The sequence below is a fragment of the Cervus canadensis genome, chromosome 2, assembly GCF_019320065.1.
Source record: "Cervus canadensis isolate Bull #8, Minnesota chromosome 2, ASM1932006v1, whole genome shotgun sequence".
NCBI lineage: Eukaryota > Metazoa > Chordata > Mammalia > Artiodactyla > Cervidae > Cervus > Cervus canadensis.
The window spans coordinates 23,350,346-23,375,868 of NC_057387.1; the positions used below are offsets into that span (position 1 = coordinate 23,350,346).

General features: G+C 42.5%; 1 protein-coding gene across 2 annotated transcripts in view; it reads left to right on the forward strand.

Annotated features, from left to right (window-relative positions):
• TBX15 (T-box transcription factor 15) overlaps nt 1-25,523 on the forward strand; it is a 123,147-nt gene that overhangs the window by 79,545 nt on the left and 18,079 nt on the right. For both annotated transcript variants that reach the window (XM_043459603.1, XM_043459595.1), the window contains exons 4-6: nt 469-640; nt 1,746-1,913; nt 13,062-13,126. In XM_043459603.1, coding sequence (XP_043315538.1) covers nt 469-640; nt 1,746-1,913; nt 13,062-13,126 — 405 coding nt within the window. The remainder of the gene's footprint in view (nt 1-468; nt 641-1,745; nt 1,914-13,061; nt 13,127-25,523) is intronic.

The window sequence follows — 25,523 nt, forward strand, 5'->3', positions numbered from 1 at the left end:
TTTATAGGACAATATGGAAGATGTTTTTAATAAGGGACCAAACCCTGAGCAAGTGGCCAATGGATTATATGGTTTGCATTTGAAAGGTGAAAGGTTGCAGTAAAATACCTTTTCCATAGCTAAACACGTGGGTTCAGGATGCCTGTGTGCACACAGGGGTGCAAGGCAAGGAGAGGAAGAAGAAAGAAAAGGAACTGTGAGAATGTTTTCCTTGTGAGAGCTGCAGCTTTGATCATTAACCACAACACTTTTCTGCCCTCCCCCACCCATCTTGTTTCCAATTTCCATCTCTATTTCATTTTCCCTGGTTATCCACCCTTCCCTTGCTCCTTTGTATTCTCTGTTTAATCCTCCCTCCTCCATTTTTTTTCTCATTTGTGTCTCCTCCCTCCTGTCCCTAATTGTTTTCCGGGTCTCTGCTCCTCCCCTGCATCTGTCTCTGAATTCTTTCTTCCCTCTCTGTCTCAGATATGTGTATCACAGCTCCAAGTGGATGGTGGCTGGCAACGCTGATTCCCCCGTGCCCCCAAGAGTTTATATCCACCCCGATTCTCTAGCTTCTGGAGATACTTGGATGAGACAGGTGGTCAGTTTTGACAAACTCAAGCTGACCAACAATGAATTGGATGATCAAGGACATGTGAGTCAAATAACCCCATCTCCTCTACCTTCCTCTTTCCCTTTTTTTGCTCTAGAACTGACTAGTTCCAGGCTGTTTCAAATGGGTAAAAAAGAATCTCTATGCTGTTTTGAGTCATTTTAAGTAATTAAGCAAGCATAAAAGCTTTTTTTTCTTGTTAAATTACATTTGTTACAAATCTAACATTTAGCAACTGTCTGTTATGTATCAGGTTGTGTTTATCAGACAGAGTTCTTTTGCTCTAGGAACTCACTGTCAAGTCAAGTCAAGACACTGTGTGTCGAGAAACACAGGACGAATTTCAAAATGCTGAGATAAATCATAACATTTAGTAGAGTAATTCCTATTATTCATATCATATAATTCATATTATCCTCCGAGGGCAATAAACTCAGAGAAACTGTTGTAGGGGCAGTTCTGGCTGATTGGTCAAGAAATTTATAAGTTTATGAGAGAAGACTAGGTCTTAAGGCTGGCCAGGTGTAATTGGTGCCCCTGGTTTAATTTTGGCTGTTAACACACTGAATTTTCACTGAAAGCCAGAATCCACACTGGATGCTATGGAAGAAGACTGCAGAAGCTAAAATCATGGTTCCTATCTTTCTGGAAATGGTAACTTTCTGAGGAAGAGAGAACACCCATATACCCTTTGCTCTCACATAACATGAGAGGATGTCCATAAAATCCATAACAAAGGGCAAATGATGGCTTGTAAAATTTAAAGACAGATGAGCCCATGAGGAAGATGTGAAGCAGGAGGGAACAACAGTCACACAGCAGGGGTTCTGAGACCTTTTAGTGGAGTGGAGTCTACTGGTATCAGAACCAATTCACTCAGTATTTATCCAAATGAAGAAGACACAGTGCATTCATCACCTATGATTGAGATGCTCTGCCACAGGGTTCTATGTGATGTGACGCTCTGGTCACTTAGTCCTTCCAGCCATGGGCAAGTACACCGATTTCCAGTTCCCTGTACATCTCACCTCCAATCTGTGCTCTTCCTATAATGCTTTTATCCTGCAATTTGTTTGCATAAGAGCTAGAAGAGGTGTTAGGGACCTTAGAGTCAACCCTGTAGTCATGTTTCCCCTTCTCATTTCAGATCATTCTTCACTCCATGCACAAATACCAGCCTCGAGTTCACGTGATTCGCAAGGATTTCAGCAGTGACCTTTCCCCCACCAAGCCCGTCCCCGTTGGGGATGGCGTGAAGACATTCAACTTTCCTGAGACAGTGTTCACCACCGTCACAGCCTATCAGAACCAGCAGGTAAGAGGCTGCCTTTGCGAGTCGCCTGCTGCAGCTGCCTTTAAAGGAGTTGATTCATGCTTTTGTAAGAACTGCTTAGTCCTTCTCCATGGCACTGAAATGCTGGGGTGAGAGCCGCCGGGCTGGTGGCGCACAGACAGCGCTGGTGATGACAAGGCGGTAATGCCTGGTAGCAGCTGTCAGAGTCTAGATTTAGATCAGAGACGAGATCTTTGACCAAGAGGACCAAACCTCAGTCATTTTCAGGTCTCTCTGCACTCGTACCCATGTTTCATGATCTCTACTACATCCTGGCAAATGTTCCCCATCACTTGAAATTCCTGAGGTTTGATTCATTCTTTCCCTTTTATCCTCTCCGTGGAGCCCTCCATCAGGCTACATCAAAGTCATCGAGCCTCTCAGACTCTATGTCAGACTCACCACTCCCATTTATACTTTCAGACGAAGTTGGCATGTGCTCACCAGCCACACCCTAAGATTTGTATGATTTGATGTCAGTAATGTATTCATTCTGTTAATATTTATTGAGAACTTATAATATTCTAAGCTTAGCCAATTAAGGCTCATTTCTTAATTTCATTTCTCCCTAAGCAAAGAAGAGTTCAAGTTGAGTGAAAGACACATAAATACATAATGATAATACAGTGGAATAACAAGAGATGTGGACAGGGTGTTTTTTTGTTTTGCTTTGGTTTGTTTTTGTTTTGTTTTGTTTTGTTTGGTGTGGGAAATGAGGGAAGTTTTCCTGGAAGAACTGAAGATTTTTCTGTTGTTCAGACACACATAGGAATTAGCCAATTGGTGGGGGAGAGGAAGAGAGAGGCCAAGTCTAGGATTACTGTGGACATTTCTAAAAAACATTCTTTTTTTTTTGAAGAGAATAACTTGATGGATTTACAAGTTGTCTCACTTTATGCAGTTTTCTAAAAGTTGCATATGAATCTCATTTTGTAAGTTAGATTGCATTTCACATTTTGGTAAATTATCTAATTAATAGGATCCTACAGTGAATTCTTTTCCAAAGCAAAGATTTTTTTGCTTGTTTATTTTACTTGAAACTCTGCATACTTTTATTTTGGGCCTCCTTGGAACAAAATGGACTTATACTATAGAACTCAATACCTTTTATATTGGGCACTGTGCTCTAACAAAGAAAGAAACATTTATTTATTGAGGGCTTACTATGTGCCAGGCAGGTGAAGGTGTGTTACACAATCTTCAGTTCATATAGAAACTTTTTCTACCTTTGATAGTACATCCTGGTAAGATTCCTTGGATACTTTTTAGCTTAGGGGAATTTGATATACAACAATCCCTTAGTCATACAAAGGTTAAGTGCTGTATGGTTGTTGCACTTTCTCAGCAGCTGTAAAGTGTTCCCAACTTCAGACTTTCCTTTTAGATGCTGCATTTGATCTTAAGTAGAAGAGCTTTAGTTTGCGAAGGGTGCTATTTAAAATTGCTTAAACTCTCTCAAACCCTCAGATAGTAAAATTGCCGAGACCATGGAGGGTTCTTACAAAAAACTTTAATAATCAAGATTTTTTAAGCTCTGATATAGGATAGAGCCACAGTATCAACATGACTTTTGGAGCAGTTGGAACTTTGGGATTAATTGTATTACAGAATAGGGGAAATGTAAGTTCTTTGAATAATTGAATTTTTTCCAAGACTACACCAGCCACCATTTTAATCATTACCTCTCATGCAGGTGGAGAGATGTGGCAATAAATATGGCTCTAGAATGTAGCTTGTAGAGCAAAGTAGAACACTGTTGAATGACCATCCCACTGCCTCACTGAGATCCATTCTAGAGGCCAAAAGAGTCAGTACTGTAACCCAAGCTAAAGCTAAAACTCTACAACTCACTGCGACAATGAAAGAAGACCAAGCATGAGCCTGAAATCTCTTTCAGTTCCTTTGCATTTCATAGACAATGTTCCAGCATCTGAGTACATTCTACTCATATAAATATTTTGCCTATATCTGGACTTGAAAAAGAAAGTGAAATTTGCTCAGTCGTGTCTGACTCTTTGTGACCCCATGGACTATAGCCTGCCTCGCTCCCCTGTCCATGGAACTCTCGAGGTCAGAATACTGGAATGGGTAGCCATTCCCTTCTCCAGGGGATTTCCCCAACCCAGGACTCAAACCTGAGTGTCCTGTATTGCAGGCAGATTCTTTACCAACTGAGGCACCAGGGAAGCCCACGTATGGACTTGAGTAGGGGCAGTGGTAGTTTGGCGTGGGTAGGATGCTATGACTCAGCTCATGGGATTTGGTAGTAGACATATCTGTTTGGTTTCTACCTTTTTATTGGCAAATTGTGTGACCTTGAGCAAGGTCACACAATTTGTGTTTTCCTCTCATCTTGTGTTTCCTGGCCTGAAAGTGTCCTGACCTCACCAGGACTAGATGAAGGGACATGCGTTGTCACTGACATAAACCTGGCATCTAATTAAGAGTAGTCAGCCTACATTGCTAAATGCCTGGGTCTGCACAGGCATGAAAGATAGTGGGGAATAGAGGCAATCTTAAAGAATAAATTTCTTATTAAGGAGAGAGAGGATTCTTGGGGACTGGAGGAGGTACGTGGGCTCTCGAAGGAATTACATTCAATAGGTAACTACTTTGATCTCTCTGTTCTCCTGTCACGTTGGTGAATTCATGATGTGCTGACATTCAAAATAGATGAGTCATACTCAATTCCACCCATTTTAAAATCCAGATAACAGCTTTTGCCTGTTTAACAAGCCTCCATTCCCTGGATAAATCAATAAGCATGATTGTTTAACATTCCCTTTGGCTGTGTAGATATGATTTAATATAACACGGTGCCTTCTAATAAAGCAAACTAACCTTGGGTCTCTCCCCCAGGAATCTAGAGGTCTGCATCCTGTAAGGCAGATCTGTTATGTACCAATAATTTTCAAACTTGTCATAAAGATGCCGGGTAGCATAAACTTTTCTCTTTTGTGAGTTGCATTCAGTGATTACTGTGTTTTTATTTCCTCAGTCTTCTAGATTGAGAACAAATAATATCTTAAAGCAAAGTTGTTTACTTCATTTTTTTTTAAGGGAACGGTTAAGGAGGGCTATGAGTAAGGAAAGAGGAAAGAGTCAGGGATAGATTCTCATTGTTCTCGGGGACTTGTCTGGAGGAGCACATGGCAGGAAGGATAGTAGAAGGAATGGAATTGAAATGAACTGTACTGTTGTCCAGCCTTCCTAGGGAAAAGCAGTGCATTGTTCCACATACAGCAAAGGGCTAGATATTTGGAGACCTGGATTTTAGTCCTAAATTCTCCACTAGCTTCCTGTGTCACTTTGAGCAAGTTGTTTTGTCTTTGGGGGCTTCAATGTGTTATTAAAATGCCATTTATCTTAAGAAATAGTGATGGCAGGAAGAGATAGTGGGGAGCTATTAATTCTCTTCATTTGGTAGAATAAAAAATTTACAATATCAATATTGATTCTTCACATGGTGGAAGGGGAGGATTTAGAATTGACCTGTGACATTTTGAAGCCCCAAAACCATTAATTAGGAGGAAGGACCCTTCCATCTCCATGGTGGTGGTGGTTTAGTCACTAAGTAATATCTGACTCCTGCAACCCCATGGACTGTAACCCGCCAGACTCCTCTGTCCATGGGATTACCCAGGCAAGAATACTGGAGTGGGTTGCCATTTTCTCCTCCAGGGGATCTTCCCAGCCCAGGGATCGAACCTATGTCTTCTGCATTGCAGGCAGATTCTTTACCAACTGTGCCACCAGGGATGCCCTGAAACTGAAACCACTAATTAGAAGGAAAGACTCTTCCATCTCCATAATTCTAAGCTATTTATAGTCCATGCAGCGCTGACTACATGCTTGGAACATGACTGAATGGATAATTAGCCAACATACCTCTACTACCAGGTTCCTGATGTATCTGTGATTCTGCTTCTTTGCATATAATTAGGAGTGGCATGTGAAGAAAGAGTTTCTATTTTCATGAAATAATTGATGCTTTTCTTGCCCATTCTTTCTACTCATCCTTGCTGACTGACACATAGACTCCCAGGGCTACTAACATACTGAAGTTATTATTGCTATTATTTGCTCTTGGAGTGCCAACTTGGCAGGCCCATGGCAGAGAGGAAAGTACACGATGCCCAGACTCTCATTGAGGAGGACAACATGGTAGAAGTGGGAATAAAGGTGATTCTACCCTTAATGCTTTTTCTTGGAAGAAGCTGATGCCAATATATGTCCTCATGGAATTAGCAGGAAATCTCCATTGCAGAGTCTTTGTCCTCTCTAAGGGAAAAAGACCTTGATTTTTTTTGTCTCCAAATAGGAAACTAGATTCAAAATGGCACAGCCCTGTCTTCCTCAGGTAACACAGTCTTATTTCTTGATGAGAATTGGCTACATGAACTGTATGGGAAGTCTGAAACTACAGCCAGGCCAGGTTTGTGTAAGCAAATCCAATAGGATTTCTGAGCCACTCATTATACCCTGAACTACTGAGCCAGTTTTGCCTTAACTTTGAAATCAAATTAGTATAGAATTTTTGTTCATATTGGATTAAAATTTTTTTATCCTGATGGAATACTTTTCAAGCAATCTGGTAAAAAAATAAGAATAAGTGAATGTTAATGAGGGAAGTCCCTTTGAGCCTTGGTCTGGTGAAATTATACTGAGGATATTCAGATTTTCTTTATAGGTTGTGTTCTTTATGTCTGCAGTGTGCATGGTGAGGTATACCTGATTTATTAACTGCATCTATGTCACTAAGCAAAACAGTGGGGGAAAATGATTAAAATGAATAGTGGCAAGCCATAACCACCCCCTTATGTGCCATTGTCTTCAATAACTCAGACTACACAAATCAGTATAAGGTTATGGAAAGAAAATCAGTGAAGAAAAATGCTTCCATAACCTCTATATTTTCCACATTGCCTCATTATCATTGGACCAAGTTTGAACACAACTGCTGTAGAATAGCTTTAGTTACAATGGAAGTTACTAATAGACCTTGTCCTGACGGGAAAGGCATTTAAGATTTTTGTCTGTAATCCCTATAGTGAAAGCAAATAGGATTGGCGGAGTTGTTTGGTCTATATTCTCTAAGGTTTATTATGGCTTTGAGACTGGTGATTTCTGTTTCACCAATGAATGAAATTCATTCACTCCCTCACTCTATGCATTCATTGAACACAAATAGCATGTCATCTTGGCTGGCTGTGGCTGTATGCATTCTCAATCATGTCTGACTCTTTGCGACCCTGTGGACTGTAGCCCGCCAGGCTCCTCTGTCCATGGGATTATCCAGGCAAGAATACTGGAGTCGGTTGCCATTTTCTCCTCCAGGGGATCTTCCCAATCAGGGATTGAACCCGCATCTATATTTACATATATCTATCTATAATATATAGATATATATTTTCCTTCCAAATCTCTATGGATGCTGTTGTAAATAGTAAAATGTATCTTTAATATTGTTGAAAATAAATTTCACTTTATTTAATTGTAACATGCATATTATAATGTTAGGCTAAGTACAAATTTTGACTTACCACTACAACAGATGGGAGATAAACTAGCTATGAGCAAAAATATAAGAGGATTTATCAGTTCTTCAATGTTCCTTTTAAATAATTGATTTATGTTAAAAAAACAAATAAATTATATATAATTTGGAAAAAATAAAGAGAATGTAGTTAAGAGAGTGGCAGAAGTACCCTATTTTGGAGGGGTAATCAAGGAAGACCTCTCTCAGGAGGTTAACATTTGGATTGAGACTTAGGGTGAGGAGTCAGTTATATGAAGAGTAGAAAAGAGAACATTTTAATCTGGGGGTAGAATGGGTTTCCTTGGTGGCTCAGATGGTAAAGAATCTGCCCGCAATGAGGGAGACCCGGGTTCAGTTCCTGGGTTGGGAAGATCCCCTGGAGAAGGGAGTGGCAATCCACTCCAGTATTCTTGCCTGGAGAATCCCATGGACAGAGGAGCCTGGTGGGCTACACTCCACGGGGTCACAGAGTTGGACACGACTGGAATGACTAAACACAGCACAGAATGCATGTGAGGGGTCTGAGCGGGAAAGAGTTGGACACATTCCAACTCTGAGAGCAGCTCAGTTTGCCTGGAGCCTGTGGACCAGAGTTAGGGGAGGATGGAGAGGCAGGCAGGAGCCAGGGCATGCTGACCCTGCAAGGCCAGGCAGAGCTTGGATTGAATTCTGAGTCCAGTGGTAAGCACTGAAGGAGTGACATGGTCTGGCTGTGTGTTAACAAAGATCACTTTGGTTGCTGAGTGAAGAGAAGAGATTGGACAGGGACATAAGAGACATAGGTTCAATCCCTGGGTCAAGAAGATTCCTTGGAGGAGGGTATGGCAACCCACTCCAGTACTTTTGCCTAGGGAATTCCCATGGACAGAGGAGCCTAGTGGGCTACAGTCCCTAGGGTTGCAAAGAGTCAGACATGACTGAGGTGACTTAGCACACAAGAGTGAAAGAGGAGAGATTAGTTTGAAGGGTATTTAGAGTAGTTTAGTCAAAAGACAACAGTGACCTGGTCTAACTAAGATGGGGAGGCAGAGGTTGACCGTCCTATTTGATCATAGTAAATAAATAACATTAAGGGTATGGTTGATAATGAAGTATTCAAACGAGCCTTCCCTGCTACTCCAGATGTACAGTGCATGGACAGGGATGGGTGCCATGGGGTTTATGAGTCCTAATTGTGGTTTCTTGGGGGCCCCTGTGCTGTTCTCTTGTCCTCACTGGCTTCTGCTAGGGGTGTGGCCTGGGGCCAGGTCTGGGCTGGTCCTTGGGTTCCTTGTGTTGATATGCTCCACCAACAGGAGACCATTGAACTTGTGCTTTGGTGTTCCTGCCTCAGTCAGACGCCCCGGGCGTCCCTGGATAGCTCGGCTCCACCTCAGGTTTCATCCAGGTCCTCTGGCTCTTGTCTGGACGGCAGCACCTCTGTGTCACGGTCAGCGTGCCTTCTCCTCTGAGCCCCTGACCCACTGTAGAGGGCCATGGAAGGCTTGGGAACCCTAGCTCAGGCCTCTTCCTGTTGCATTCGTGCTAGTGCAGCCTCCCCGTGTGTGTGTGTGTGGAGGTGACCTGCCAGTGCGCCTCGGAGTCTCCCCAAGCCTGCCCCTGGATTTTAGTTTGAGCAGAGTGCACAAGCACTCTAACTGCTTGCCTTTCTTCTGTCTGTCACCTCTCTTCTCATGTCCCACTGGAGTAGAAAGGGAGGATTTTTTTTTACTTCTTTTTCTACCTGATGAAAATTCATCTCATGTCACATCTTTCCTTCTGTAGGACAGCAAGCTGTCATTTGCATCCCTTTTTATACTGAATGTGGAGGAGGAAATGGCAACTTAACTCTTGCCTGGAGAATCCCATGGACAGAGAAGCCTGGTGGGCTATGGTCTTTAGGGTCGCACAGAGTCAGACACAACTGAAGCGACTTAGCATCCACTATACTGAATCTACCAGGTGGCTCTTGATATGGGAACTATGGGATTATTGATGTTGTGAATATGTTGATTTACTCCTCCAAAATACTGTCCATGTTACCCTTGATATTTGTGTGTGTGTGCGTGCTCAGTCGTGTCTGAATTTTTGCCACCCCATCAAGCTCCTTTGTCCATGGGATTCTCCAGGCAAGAATACTGGAGTGGGTTGCCATTTCTTCCCCAGGGGATCTTCCTGACCCAGGGATAGCACCCATATCTCCTGAGTTGGCAGGCAGATTCTTTACCTCTGAACCACCTGGGAAACTCACCCTTGGTATTTGTAGGCATAGCCAAAGTTGTTGGCATAAGCATTAATCGGGGTCATAATTTGGTGTGGATAGCTAATATTGCTCTCTTCTGCCTACAGAGTAACTAAATGTCTGCAGGGTAGTAAAGGCTTTTCATGATGTGACCTGAGGTCAGCCTCTGTTTTCTCTCTCACGCTTCTCTTCTTGTACCCTGTGCTCTGGTCACATCAGACTCTTCAGTGTTTCTTAAAAATGTTTCATTCTGGAACTTCTCTGGTGGTCTGCTGGTTGAGAATCTGCCTTCCAATGCCGGGGATGTAGGTTCGGTTCCCAGTCGAGGAACTATGATCCCACATGCCACAGAGCAACTAAGTCTATGTGCAAGAACTGGAAAGTCCACACACCGCAACCAAGATCCTACATGATGCAACTGAGACCAATGCAGCCAAAACAAAATCTTCATTCTTTCCCACTTCAATTCTATGACTTACATAAGAGCTTTCTTCTTAAATGCATCCCTTGTTCCTTTCTCCCATTTTTGCAGATTTCATTAAAATTCTATGCATCCTTCCCAGCTTGGCTTACATGCTTCCTCTAAGGTGAAACCTGGGAGCCCTTCAGCTAGCTTGGAGCAATTATTACTTCCTCTAAGCTCTTATGGCACTTTGCCTTTATTCAAAACCTTATAACTTTTTATTTATGTTGTAATCATTAATATATATATATGTATCTTCTTTTTTCTCCTTGATTATAAATTTTATTGGGGAAGGCACAGATGATTCACAGGACTGACTGTCCACCACTCTGTGATTGCAACCTGTCACATGGCTTTGCACACAAATGTAACACAATGTGTATGCTCACTCGTGTCTGATTCTTTGCAACCCCGTGGACTGTAACCCATCAGACTCCTGATGGGATTTCCCAGGCAATAACACTGGAGTGGGTTGCCATTTCCTTCTCCAGGGGATCTTCCTGACCCAGGGATCAAACCTGTGTCTCTTGCATCTCCTGCATTGGCAGGCAGATTCTTTACCGGTGCACCACCTGTGAAACCCTTGATAATAAATGAATAATGAGTAGCACCATCACCCTCTTCATAAAACTCTGTAAATCCCACATTAAAAACTTTGAAAGAAGTAGAAAAGCGTTGTGTTTCCTAATATTTGGTGGCATTTGTCTATTAAATCTCCCTGCAGACCCCTTGGCCTGATACACAGGGAACTGTGGGAAACAGCTTTTCAACTGTTTCTCCCAGGCCCGTGAAATAGAACGTCATTATATTTACAGGGGTATGTGCCCCCAAAACACAGCAGCGCAATCATATATCACAAGCCGCTATCATAAATGAGTCAGACAGGATAAGCCAACTTGAAAGAGAAAATAAAATATTATAACTCCAACTTGAAAAGAAAATATGGTGTGTGGTTTATTGCTATGGATTATAGAGGAAGAAAGAACTGATTTTAAGGCAAAAACAGAAAAGCAGTGACAGCCTTTAAAGTCAATACAGTATTCACAGGGCAGACACTAGACTTTAGAAAGCCGAAGCTTCAGGCTCCTGCTCTGGTCTATAAAATAGATGTAAAATTGCTTTTGCTTCATTATTAGTGCTACATTATTAGTGTGCCACTCTGAAGCAAGGAATGTTTAAGGGGAAAAAAATAAACTTTGGTACTTTCAAGTCAGAGTCTCTTTGACAGAATCTCACATTGTATTTTAAAGACCTTCAGACTGTGGCTTTAGGAAATTCTGTTGTGACGAAGGGAGACAGAAAAGGGACCTGGAAAGATTTGCAATGTAAGAAACACTGTTAGATGTCCTAGTGATAAGTTCTGCTGTGATCAGAAATGGGAAGATGTCCCTAAGTCTGTTCCCTATGTCTTCATCTCCATTCCTTCCCTACAGATGGGCTCATCAGTACTGTTTTTCTAGATTCTGTATATATATGCATTACTATATGGTATTTGTATTTCTCTTTCTGACTTACTTCATTCTGTATAACAGGCTCTAGGTTTATCCACCTCAGTTCAACTGACTCAAATTCATTCTTTGACCACCTGGAGGGGTGGGATGGGAGGGGGACAGGAGGCTCAAGAGGGAGGGGATATATATATGATTATGACTGATTCGTGTTGTTGTAAAGCTGAAACCAACACAACATTGAACAGAAATTATCCTCCAATTAAAAATAAATGAATGAATTTGAAAATACATTTTAAAAAATAAATGAATTTTTAAAAGATTAAAAAAAAAGAAATGGGAAGATGATCTTAAAAATGAAATTTCCTTATTCCTAGAATTACCACCGAGGATGACTTTCCTCCTTTCCTGAGCTCCCTAGGCCCCACCTCTAAGTCTCTGTTGTTTGAATGTAGTGAGTCATTAACATCCAGTTCAGACAGAAGATATCAAAATGCCTCCCATGACAGAGGTTAAAGGCAGAAACACAGGCGCACAGATGGAATTTGTTGGTCAGGCCTGTTCTGGTCTGAAGGCAATAGGGTAATATATACCAAAGCAGAATGGGAGGGGACGAGGATAGGATGAAGTTGAGGGGGATCTTGTGTGGAGTGGTGGTTGAAGCACATGACTCCTAAAGACCCATCCAACTTGGCTTACAGTTGCTTACACTGGATTTGCTCAGCCTTATGAAGCTGCTTCTTTGTTTCTTTTGATTAACTTATGGGACTTAAGAAACTGGGTGAGATGCCCTGCATCCTGCCCCATCCCGTCCCCCATTTCTAGATTTTTCTTTGGGTGCAGCCTTGACAAAAGTCTAGCTACTTTTTTGTGTTGTCTACAAGATCATTTTATGTCATATCAGATGAGCAATACACAAAGGCAGAAAAGGCACAGCTTAAGTGAAATGGGAAATGCAGGCAATTATTTGGTTCTGTCAGGCTGAGGCAGGTTGTCTGGTGGTCTAATTGCACCTGATTGGATTGACTGAATCCATTCATTCATTCTTCACTCACTTGCTCACTCATTCATTTATTCATTCATTCAACAAGTACTTTTCAGGTACTTCCTGTGTGTCTTGTATCTGACCATTGTCCGGTTTTCCATTTGGATACCTTTGTTTGTCTGGGCACATGATTTATCACCATTTGGGGGCAAGGAAGGTGAGCAGAAGAGAGTTTACAGAGTCACATACTGGGAAGACCTTGGTTTTTAGGAAGAAGTGGGTCAGGTGGGTCAGACATCTGTGTGCCAGGCCCAAGTCCTATGTCAACTTCAATCTAAATCTCAAACTAAAAGGAAGTTAAATAAAAATAACAGCTGTTGTTCACTGGGTGATTTTTGTTAACTTTCTAGGAGCAACAGAAAAAGAAATCAGTTAATATAAATACAGTTCATCCTATTTTTTGTTTGTTTCTAGATCACCAGATTAAAAATTGACCGAAACCCTTTTGCTAAAGGATTCAGAGATTCTGGAAGAAACAGGTGAGCAAATTGGACAAGACTCACTGACCTTTCTTTTCTATATGGCATTATTTTCCCCACGCCCCATTGGTGGCTCTGACTCCTGCTTTTTGGAGAACACTTGCATGCTAGACTGACGCAGGCCAAGAGATATGGGTAGTTGTTCAAGAATCAAAGAGCTGTCTCCCAAAGGTTGAATTATTCAGTTCTTTGTAATTTGTGCTTGTGCTCAGTCATGTCTGACTGTGACCCCACAGACTGTACCCTGCCAGGCTCCTCTGTCCATGAGATTCTCCAGGCAAGAATACTAGAGTGAGTTGCCATGCTCCCATCCAGGAATTGAACTCCTGTCTCTTGCGTCTCCTGCATTGACAGGTAGCTGGCTTCTTTACTACTAGTGCAACCTGGGAAGCCCAGTTAGTGGACTAGCCCAAGGAAAATACCTTCCTGTTAATGACTCTTTAAAATAAAACAAAAGCCTTTGTTTTCGAAATGTAGCCAGTGAAGAATGGTTTCTATTCTATGCCCAACGGCCAAGTCAAGAACATGCTTGTCAGTTGTTTCCTATTGCCCCCTTTTAGGGGCTCTGCCTTGGCCTTCTTGAGAACCTTGTTAGTGAAGAGGAGCGCAAAATAAAAGCTGGCCTTTGATAAAGAAGCCTCTATGGTGTTTAAGGTGTTTACTTGGGGTCCATGCACATTTCAGGGGTTCTGTGAGTTACCAGATAGTGAAAGAAAAGTTGTGAGTGGATGACCAGGTGTGCATTTTTCTAGGGAGAGGTCCATAGCTTTCTTCAAATTTTCAAAAAATATCTGTGTCCAAAAAGTTAAGCATTTCTGCTCTAGACATCACCATCTCTCTCCAGAGACCAATCCTGGTGACTTTAGGTATCCAATTACTTTCTTTCCTTGTATCTTCAGCAGCATTTCATGTTTATTTTCTTCTTGGCATTCCAAAGAATGCCTTCTTTTTTTCTCCTTTTTCCCTTTGTTTTGTCTTCCCATTGGATTCCTTGTTTTTCAGAGGCATGACTTAGAAGAGAAAATTAGAATAGAGAGGGTGTATTGACCAGGATTAGAGCTTGCACTGGAAACTGGAGGCACACTTTAATCTTGAGATTAAGACCTTGTGTCTTGAAGCATATATCTCTGGTTAGAAAATTGTGATAACAGCTCAGTTCAAGTCCTGAGGTTCTCCTGTCTCCTCACTAGGCCAGATAGGATCTTGACACATCATTTGGCCTTGGCCTGTGTCTGCCTTAAGGCTGGTGAATATCTTACTGCTTAGGACAGACAAATGTCTGTCCTGAGTGATGGACTGTTCTTCTTTGTAAGAACTCCAGGAAAATAGAACTAGAGATCCTCATTAGCCCATGTCAGTGTCTTATTCATTAATTTCTTATAGCATGGAAATTCTTCATTATGTCGTATTAAAACCTGCAGGCTGTTTTCAATAATATCAGTAATTATAGTAGTTATCTGTGATTGAACACTACTGTGTTCCAGACTTTTTACTTACATTGTTTCTAATCTTTAAGGCAACCTGTTTGTTACCAATGAGGAAACAGGCTCAGAGAGCTTAAGCAGCTTTCCTAATGTCACACAGTAAATCTGGGAGTAGGGAAGATAACCCAAGTCCACCTCACATCAAAGTCTGTGCACTTAAAGCTTTATCATGCTAGCAGTTTAATCTTGCTTATTTTATATTCAACAGATATGGAGAATAGAGCTCTTTCTCTAAAAATCATTCTTCTACTTAAAGATCCTACTCGAGTAGCCAGAACTTTCCCTTTTCCAAATAAATCAACCAGTATTCTCTGGCTGTCTGTGCAGATTATTCACCATGACTTTGTCATTTACTTCCTCTGTGTGTGTGCGCGCACACATGCTCAGTCACTTCAGTTGTGTCCTACTCAATGTGACCCTATGGACTGTAGCCCACCAGGCTCCTCAGTCCATGGGATTCTCCGGGCAAGAATCCTGGAGTGGGTTGCCATGCCCCCTCTCCAGAGGATCCTCACAACCCAGGGATTGAACCCTTCTCTCCTGCATTGCAGGCAGATTCTTTCTTGACTGAGCCACTAAAGAAAGCCCCATTTACTCCCCATATCCCTGTAAATAAGGGGTCCCTAGTAGAGGACAGGAGGTCGGGCTGAACATCCCTCGCAGGTGAAACTGTGATATGACAAGAGTGAAGTCATCTGTGTCATGAAGGGACTGGGATGAATTAGCGAAGGTAGGAGCCATTCTCATCCTCCAGCTCTCTGGGAAGCTAGACTAAAATAAACTTGTTGGGGCAAATACAGGAGTCCCTGTATTTTCTCTTTAAGAAGCTCAAAATTGCCTGTTAACCACACTTTAATTCTTACTGGCTGCCTGCAGGATGGCAGCAAGAATTATTAATGCCGTTTGGCAGATGGGAAAATTGATGGGTGAGGATATAGAGGATTATTTATAAATCTCCAGGAACTGGTGGTCTATGCCAACACCAGAATCCAGTTAGTTCATCACCTTCTAATCAGTGGCTCATTGATGGCCTTTCTTGTGCTAACAGAGTTCTTAAGAATCTATGATTTTCCCCATGCATTTTAGACATCAGATGACTCATACAGACGGTGCATGGTTTGATGAGTTGCATAGAAATGTACCCGAAACATATGGATTACATTTCCTTTAAAGACACATGGGCTTAAAAATTAGGAGGGAAAGTGCTTGGCCAGTGTTTTTTGGTTTTGTAGAACACAAAAACATTTGTGGAATACTTTGGAGTTACAGAAATTGCCAGACCTCAAACCAAAACACGTTAGGTTTGTCGATCTCCATCAATCCCAGTGTGATCCTGAGGTTCCAGAGGGGAGTGTGAGAGGAAAGATGGGAGGACTCAGCTGCCACTGCACTCTCTTAAAAAGCCTCTCATGAGTCTCCCTGGGCTCATAAACCTCTCACTACAGTGCTGGGGTGACGGAGCGTGGCTTGGGTGACAGCAGCGTCCTCTGAGGGCTGAGAAGGACTTGAGGCAGCTCTTGTGAGGACACTTATTTCCCGTTCTTACTTATTTATTTTTGGCTGGGTCTTCACTGCTTTGCAAGGGCTCTCTCTAGTTGCAGAGAGCAGGGCTACTCTTCCTTGCGGCGCACGGGCTTCTCACTGAGGTGGTTTTTCTTGCTGTGGAGCACAGGCGCCAGTCATGAGAGCTTCAGGAGTGGTGGCCCACCGGCCCTAGAGCACACGGGCTTTAGTAGTTGTGGCGCATGGGCTTAGTTCCCCCGTAGCATGAGGAATCTTTCTGGGCCAGGGGTCGAACCCATGACTCCTGCATTGGCAGGCAGATACTTATCCATTGCCGCCACCAGGGAAGTCCTCCCATTCTTATTGGAACGAAAGGAGAGGTCTATGAGAAGTATTCGTGGCTTGTAGCCCCATCACTTTCTCCTTCCCCTCATTGGGAACCAGGGTGACGGATGTGATTGCTGAGTCTAGAACTCTTCAGGACTGCTTGCCTGCAGAGAGTATGCAATCTGGGCTCTTCCCATCGCGTGGTAAGTCCAGCAGAGGAGGCCTGCAGGAAGTCAACTCATTTCAGGGGGTTCCAGCACACTCTTTCAGCCTTCGTAGCTCTGCTGTCGTCTCCAGATACTTTTTATCAATAGTAAAACTGGTGTTTTGGTCTCCATGGCATCAGGCTCCTAGGTCTTTCTCAGAAATTTACTCTGAGTTCAAATGAGGACAAGGGGTGATAACCATTGGGTGTTCTGGAACCCCAATGGGAATCCCAGTGAGTTCACTGTGTCAGCCCTGTGACATCATCAGAGCCCATCATGGTTCCTCCTGCTTCTTTAGGAAGCATCATTCACACGCTACAGTGTGAGAAGGTCACTGCCCTTTGACCTTTACTTATGGAGCTCCTACTTTGCATTCACATGTAATTATGTCCCTGAATAGAAGTGTCTACCAAATAGTTTGTGTGTATGTGTGTGTGTGTGTGCTCATGTTATGGAGAAGAGTAGTAGACATCTAGTCCTTTTGCAGTGAAAACACTGACAGATTTTGCTTCCAGGTATTGTCTCTACAATGGGAGGGAGATTGTTCATTTCTGTTGTTCTTCCTTCTAGATTTCTCAGAAATTCTGTAGCCCAAATACAGCTTTGGGTGGAAGCATCAGTATGTATTTACCTTTAGCAGGCCCAGACCCAGGGTGCAATACCCAGCATCCCCTCTGGGAGATTCCTCATAAGGAGGAGGCAGTAACTCCTTCTTATTCCTGGGGGCAAACAGATGCCCTTAGCTTGAGTTAAGTTTTGTCTTGTGATCTGTGCTCCTGGGCTCTGTCTGTTCCCTGCTAGAATGAAGTTCCTTGCATATGGGGCTCTACGTTTTTCTGGTTCTTATTCTTATATTTTTCCTCATGTAGTACCAGGTATATAGAGTAAAATAATAATTGTTCCTTTAGTTACAAAACATTAAACAGAGTTGATGAGTGGCAGAGAAGTTAAAAATTGGGACCTCTGGAGTAAGAAAGCCTTAGGCCAACCAGGGATGAGTCAGGTAGAGCAACAGTGGGGAGCTGGTTTTGGACACTAAGAACGGAAGAAAGAGTGAATCTATAAATAGTCTTTGTAGGAAAGACTAAGGGCAATTTTAATTCAAATCTGAGATGGACTGCTGCTATAAGACACTGATTTAGCTTAATTGTAGATTAGCAATGTTCAGGCCATTTGAACTGGCCCTGTACAGTGAGGGCGTGTTTGGGCTCCCTGGCTCCCTGAAGAAGGAGGATATCCAGCAAGTTCCAGAGGTGTGAGCCTCAGGGAAGACGGGCTCCCAGAAGATGAGCCCAAGCGGAGTAAGGTTTGGTTGAGAAAGGTCACTCAGGAGCAAACTGAGAGGTCAAATGACATCTTCGGTGATGACCACCCCAATGGGAATCTGTCCAAAGAGAAGACGACGGTCAGGGGGCTGAAGAGAAACAGGAGTCTTTGCACTGAGTCTCATAGTCAAGAAGCAGCCTGGGAGGTCTGTGTCCACATGCCTGGAGGGCCCACGTGTGCAGCTAGAGGGAGCATTGCCACGGCAGAGACCTGGTATTTGAAAGGGGACAGACAGGAGCAGCAGGAGAGAGGACCCTGCAGGTCTCAGCCAACATCCAAAGTGAAAACCTTGTTCCTGCTAGGATTTTATAAGATTTTACAGAAAGCCTCAGTAAGTTTGGGAACGTCTATATAGTTCCCAGGGACTTCCTCCAAAGTAAACACGTACACAAAGAGGAGAGGATTGAAATTATGACCTGTCGATGGAATGAAGGTTCTGTGAACTTGTTTTAGAAGTGGTGTGAACTGTGTGACTCTGGGTTCTCCCGTTAGCAGCCTTCATCCCGTCTCTGACCTTGGCCTTTGCCTATACTCCCAGCTTCCGTACAGTCTAAGACAACTACAGGGGGATTGTCCCAGGTGACGTGGTTTCCTCCAGATGCCCCTTGCTGGCACTGTTGTGCTTCCATGACAGGTCCCCTTGGGAGTTGCCCTTCTGTAGCCCAGGGAGTTGTTGCAGCTTTTGGGGAGGGTGTCTTTGTCTCGATGGAGTTTGCCCTTGGAGGCTTAAACTAGGACACTCAAATTCCACAAGGCAGGGACTGTCAGAGAGGGCGCAGGCCCTATATTATGGGGAGCTTGGTTTGATTGGTTGCCTCTCACTAAAAACACAATAGGGCCTGCATTGTTGTTGTTTAGTCACTAAGTTTTATTCGATTCTTCGTGACCCCATTGACTGCAGCATGCCAGGCCCTGTCCCTCACTGTCTCTCAGAGTTTGCCCAAGTTCATGTCCGTTGAATCTGTCATGCTATCTAACCATCTCCTCCTCTGCCACCCTCTTCTTTTGCCTTCAGTCTTTCCCAGCATCGGGGTCTTTTCCAATCAGTCAGCTCTTTGTGTCAGGTGGCTAAAATATGGCTTCAGCGTCAGTCCTTCCAATGAGTATTCAGGGTTGATTTCCTTTAGTATTGACTGGTTTGATCTTCTTGCTGTCCAAGGGATTCTGAAGAGTCTTTCCAGCACCACAGTTTGAAAGCATCAATTCTTCAGTTCTCAGCCTTCTTTATTGTCCAACTCTCACATCCATACATGACTACTGAAGAGACCACAGCTTTGACAGTATGGACCTTAGTCAGAAAAGCGATGTGTCTGCTTTTTAATTTGCTGTCTAGGTTTGTCATGGCTTTCCTTCCAAGAAGCAAGCGTCTTCTAACTTGATGACTACAGTCCATACTGATTTTGGAGCCTAAGAAGAGAAAATCTGTCATTGCTTTCCTTTTTCCCCCTTCTATTTTCCATGAAGTGATGGGACCAGATGCCATGATCTTAGTATTTTTTAATGTCGAGTTTAATAGGTTGCCCCTCACTAAGAACACAACAGGGCCTGTGCTGAGTCTGAGCTGATTCTCAGAGTGTTTGCAGCAAGCACTGCTGCTTTCTGGGAATATGGCTGGTGGTAGTGTTTCCTGGTGCCTAGTGTCCCTTACGTGTGTTGGGGGACGGTGATCTAAAAATGGAACCATTGACTGCCTTACGGGAATGGATGTGTCTGTTTACTGGAAGAGGATGCTTAATGAGGCTGAGACTTAATCCAAAGGAAGGAATCTCTACTGGTGTGGGGGAAAGTATTTGGGAGTAAAGTTTTATTTTGTGGACCCCCCCCCCACCCCAGTTAAGCAGCTGCTGTCCCAAGGCCATGTTCACTGAATGAAAAGCCATTTCCTGGCATGAAAGAGGACTGTGAGATGAGGAATTCGAGTGCTGAAAGTTAACAGGAGGAAAAAGGGGAAAAGGTTAGCCCCAGGGCCACATCCTCTGAAAGAAACTATGCTTTGGGAGTTAAGGTGCAGGTGGGTCTCAGTTAAAATCTGTTAGTAGAGCTCTCTAGTATGACCAAGTATCTCAAATACTGTGTACACACTTATCTATCTGTTAATCTGAACATATGAAATTTCCTTAGTTGTAGGTCAAAATGGTGAGATACTAGCTATTTCATGAAGCTCAACCTTGTATATTTATTTCTAGGCATTCAAATCCTAAGTATATAAATAGTAGTAGTAATCATTTCATTGAGTATCTGTGGTCCAAGTTTTCTACTTTTACCTCAGAGCTGATTGGTATCAGTATAGAGTTTCCCATTTTACTGATGGCAAGACTGAGTACAATGAGGTAGTTGCTTTTAGAGCTGGCAAATCTGCCAGTGACAGCATCCAGAGAATGGTGTCACACTCCTCCGACAGGCATCACTTGCCAGTCAGCAGACACACTTGCCCCTGTCCACCTCTGATTCCTCGTCACTCCTGAAGGTAAGCTTAGAGCCAAGGAGCTGACCGCTTGCCTTCCTTTCAGTCAGGACGACTTTGCAAGTGTTTCCCTCACTTTAAATTCCTATAGTTTTTGTTTGTTCTTCCTTGAGCCATTGGCTGTATTTTTCCAGCCAATCTCATCCTGCTCGTTCCTGGCAGCTCACTAGCCCCTGGAGATTTTGTACACTCTTTTGTTATCCCTGGCGTGGGTGCCATTCAACAGAACTATGGAAGCGATCAGTGCTGGACTCCCTGGTAGGCGTTGCTTCATCTGCAGCTGAAGGTAGCTGGCTTCATAGTGGACTCTGGCAGCAACATCTTGCCAGACTCCTCCTGTTCATCCAGGCCATAGCTGTTTTTCGCGTCCCCGGGTTTACGGTCTTTCAGCCAGTGTTTAACATTTTTCCCTGCCTTGTTGTTTGCTCTCCCTCCTCTGTCATGAATCTTTCCCCCTATTGTCCTCTTGGCCATGTGGGTTTGCCAGAGAAAGTTGGCAGTTGTTTTATTATCTATGGCTCTTTCCCAGCGATGGTGTCATCTAACAGAGTGACGTCTGTTTAATGGCTAACATATTGGAGTCTGAAATATCTTCAAGATAATGAGGCCTACAGAGGCTTGAGGGACACATTTTTTTGGTTCTTAGAGGAGAGAATGAGAAACGAAATTAGGTAACATACGGGTCCTTCCACATTCAATCCAGAACCAGAGGGCTGACAAAACTTTGTATTCCAGTTAAGTAAGAATATTTTCTTTTGTTCCATATCACAACCTGAGCAGATGGTGGGATTTCTATTACTTGAGTTAGACCAGTGGTCCTCATGCTTTTATTGTATTTTCTCTCTTGTGTTGAAATATTTTGTCCTAATCAGTATGCATTTATTAAGTAACAATTAAGAGGGAGTAATAGTATCTCCATTTTACAGGTAGGGAGCTTTAGGAGTGTGAGGTTATATAACTTGGCAAGGTTGCACCAGTTAAGTGGCAGGGTTGCAGCTGGAACCCTGGTCAACAGCCTGGCTCCTGACCTTGTACTCTTAACCAGTAAGCTAATCTGTGCCTTGTGTAATTTAGCATTACTCTACTTACTCAGACTCCCAAGTGGTTACAGCACTCCCATGTTGGAAATCCCTGGGTAAGGAACAGTTTTAACTCAACTCTAAAATCTGTCCATTGGCCACCTGTTCTTCCAAACCATTGTAAAGTACCAGTTCATCAGGTAGATGTGTTTATTGCACACCTAAAGCTGAGGTTTTTAAAAAAATTTTTAATTAGAGGATAATTACTTAACAATTTTGTGTTGGCTTCTGCCATATATCAACATGAATCAGCCATAGGTATACATATGTCTCCTCCCTCTGGAGCCTCCCTCCTACCCCCCTCCCTATCCCACCCCTCTAGGTTGTCACAGAGCACTGGCTTTGGGTTCCCTGCATCATACATCAAACTCCCGCTTTTTATCTGTTTTGCATAAGGTCATGTATATGTTTCAATGCTACTCTCTCAACTCATCCCATCCTCTTCTCTCCCCCTACCCATGCCAGCCCCTGCCCCATGTCCGAAAGTCTGTTCTTTATGTCTGTGTCTCCTTTGCTGCCCTGTGAATAGGATTGTCAGTACCGTCTCTCTAGATTCCATATATATGTGTTAATATATGATATTTGTCTTTCTCTTACTTCACTCTGTGTAACAGGCTCCAGGTTCGTCCACCTCATTGGAACTGACTCAAATGCATTCCTTTTTATGGCTGAGTAATATTCCATTGTATATATGTACCACAACTTCTTTATCCATTCATCTGTCAATGGACATCTAGGTTGCTTCCATGTCCTGGCTGTTGTAAACAGTGCTGCAATAAACATTCAGGTACATATGTCTTTTTCAATTATAGTTTCCTCAGGGTATATGCCCAGTAGTGGAATTGATGGGTCATATGGTAGTTTTATTCCTAGTTTTGAATGATGGCTTCTTTGCCAATTTGCAGACCTTCATTGGGAGGTCTTTAAGACTATCCCTGGAGAACAAATACCCTGAGGAATCTTAATATAGGAGAAAATTTCAGATCTAGTGAAGGAGAAGGACATGTGGAAGGTTTGACCTGACCACAGTGGACCAAGGACAGTCTAAGAAAAAGGATTAGAAAGTTGACATGTGGTAATTAGATTTGAAAAAACAGAACATTCTGGTTTTGTGTCTTTTCTTTTTTTTTTATTATTTATTTTTTATTTATTATTAACCTTTTTTTTTTTTTATTAGTTGGAGGCTAATTACTTCACAACATTTCAGTGGGTTTTGTCATACATTGATATGAATCAGCCATAGATTTACACGTATTCCCCATCCCGATCCCCCCTCCCACCTCCCTCTCCACCCGATTCCTCTGGGTCTTCCCAGTGCACCAGGCCTGAGCACTTGTCTCATGCATCCCACCTGGGCTGGTGATCTGTTTCACCATAGATAGTATACATGCTGTTCTTTTGAAATATCCCACCCTCACCTTCTCCCACAGAGTTCAAAAGTCTGTTCTGTATTTCTGTGTCTCTTTTTCTGTTTTGCATATAGGGTTATCATTACCATCTTTCTAAATTCCATATATATGTGTTAGTATGCTGTAGTGTTCTTTATCTTTCTGGCTTACTTCACTCTGTATAATGGGCTCCAGTTTCATCCATCTCATTAGGACTGATTCAAATGAATTCTTTTTAACGGCTGTGTAATATTCCATGGTGTATATGTACCACAAATGTTGGAACAGGAGGAGAAAGGAAAGGAGTTCTGAAGCACAGTATTGGCCATGGGATATAAGCCAAGAACCTGCTGCTGCTACTGCTGCTAAGTTGCTTCAGTTGTGTCCGACCTAACATGGAATAAATACTCACGGTGTCCAGCCCCCACATCCTCCACCTCCCTCATCTTGCCCTTGGAGCTCCAGTCACCCTGAACTATTTTCAGTTCCTAGAATACATCTTCTTTTCCATGCCTCCAAGTCCGTGCATATACTACTAATTCTACTGAGAAAGCTCTTTCTTCCTCTTATCTGTGTGAAAAGCTGCTGAGTGCCCTATAATATTAAGCTTAAATAACTGGCCTTTTATGGAACACCCCCCTACCCTTGAGTTTTCCAGGTGTATTCAAGACATCTTGCTCAGTGCCTCATGGCATCTTCTACATATCTCCAGTATAGCATGTGTCACACAGTTCAGAAATCAGTAATTTACATGTCATTATCTTTCTGTTGAGCAGAATTCTCCTTGAGGGTAAAGACCCTGGGGGTGTTTTTTTGCCTTTATATCTCTTGAAACTAGCACATAATTGTTTTCCTGATTAAATAACCTCTTTTTGACTTCAAGACCCCATCTCATTAGACTTCCCTTAGTCCTTGACCATCTTCTATTGACAGCTGATCAGTGATCCTAACAATCCCTAGTATAAGTTCCCCTTATTAATGGAATCACCAGCAAAGACTAAGATGTCAGAATTACAAAGATAATAAATGAAAGAAACATAAAAAATAGTTTTCTATCTGAAGATAAATAAAAAACAGAAACTATGCATAGGTGTGTTATCTAACAGGTTATGAATGTAGTTGTAGTTATTATAATCATCAAATATTTGATAAACCTCAAAAGGATGGTCTCACTTTTTTTTTTTTTTTTTTGGAATGAGAAGATTGGAAGACTATTTCTTTTCACTTTGACTGTTTTTCCAAATCAGTTGACTCTCAAGGCATCATCAATTTACAGAAGAGCTCTTTGACTTGCTTCTTCGCTTTCCCTGTCTCCCTCCTCTTCAGTGCATGCTATTGGCTTGGCCAGTGAGCAGACGGAAATGTCTAAAGAGGACAGGCCTGGAAATCAGAGAGGTGATTACAGCCAAACGATTGAACAAAGGGGGTTTAGATATGGTCTCTGTTGTCACCGGAGCAAAGAGGGGAAAGTAAGCAAGACGGGGACACTTGCCAATTTGATCATCTTTGATTGGAAGCTTCAGAGATGACATCAGGTCTCTGGTGTTTAGCAGACCCTTTGAGGCCCACCATGTGGAACATGTTTATGACATGTAGGTTACCTAAGACTACTTTTTTTTATCCATTAGAGAATGAATTCACTTTTAAAACCCTTGAGATGAAGTTTTGAAAACTGGGATATAATGATGATGAATAAGTAAACAACATGTCACTGCTTAGCATAAACTTTGAATAGACATCCAAGTGGCTGAAGATGTTAATGGGTAGTTGGCAAGGATTCTTACAAGAGAAGATGAGGGTAGAAATGACTGTCCTGTGCTAGGGGACTCAGAATCTGTTGAAGGTTAGAAATTCTATGACCAGAACAGAAGAAATCAAAGAAAAACTGAAACCTCTCTGGGACCTGAGTCAAGAAAGACACAAACAGCCATATGTAGATGCAATTCCCATCTCTGGTACTAGAGAATTCTTTCTGTCTTCAGAGTCTTGACTGGATATCAAGTTGTTTTCCTGTTTTAGGCTTAGAAAAATGAATGCTGGTTAAAGGTTGGGAAATAGTGACTCAGTAATAAAAATAGTAATAAATATTAAATAAATAAATAATAAAAATGATTCCTTTATTTATTAATTTAATACATATAAATTGAAATCTTGCCATGTAAAAGGCATTGTGCTAAGTATGAGACATAGAAAAGCATGGTTGTGGGACTTCCCTGGTGATCCAGTGGTTGAGAATCCGCCTGCTAATGCAGAGGACATGGGTTCGATCCCTGATTGGGGCAGATCCCACATGCTGAGGGGCAACTAAGTCCACGTGCCACAACTACTGAGGCTCGCAAGCCCTAGAGCCCATGCTCCATGACAAGAGAAGCCACTACAATGAGAAGCCTCACACACCACAACGGAAGAGTAGCCCCTCCTCTCCACAACTAGAGAAAGCAAATGTGCTTCAATGAAGACTCAGGGCAGCCAAAAATAAATTTTAAAAAATATGGTGGAAAGTGAATTAGCTAATACTTACCTTGCTGCGGCACTTTACCAAATCCTGATAAATAAACAAAATACTGCTTTTGAACAATTTGATCTATACAATAAAACTTAGTGAAATCTGAAGACAGAT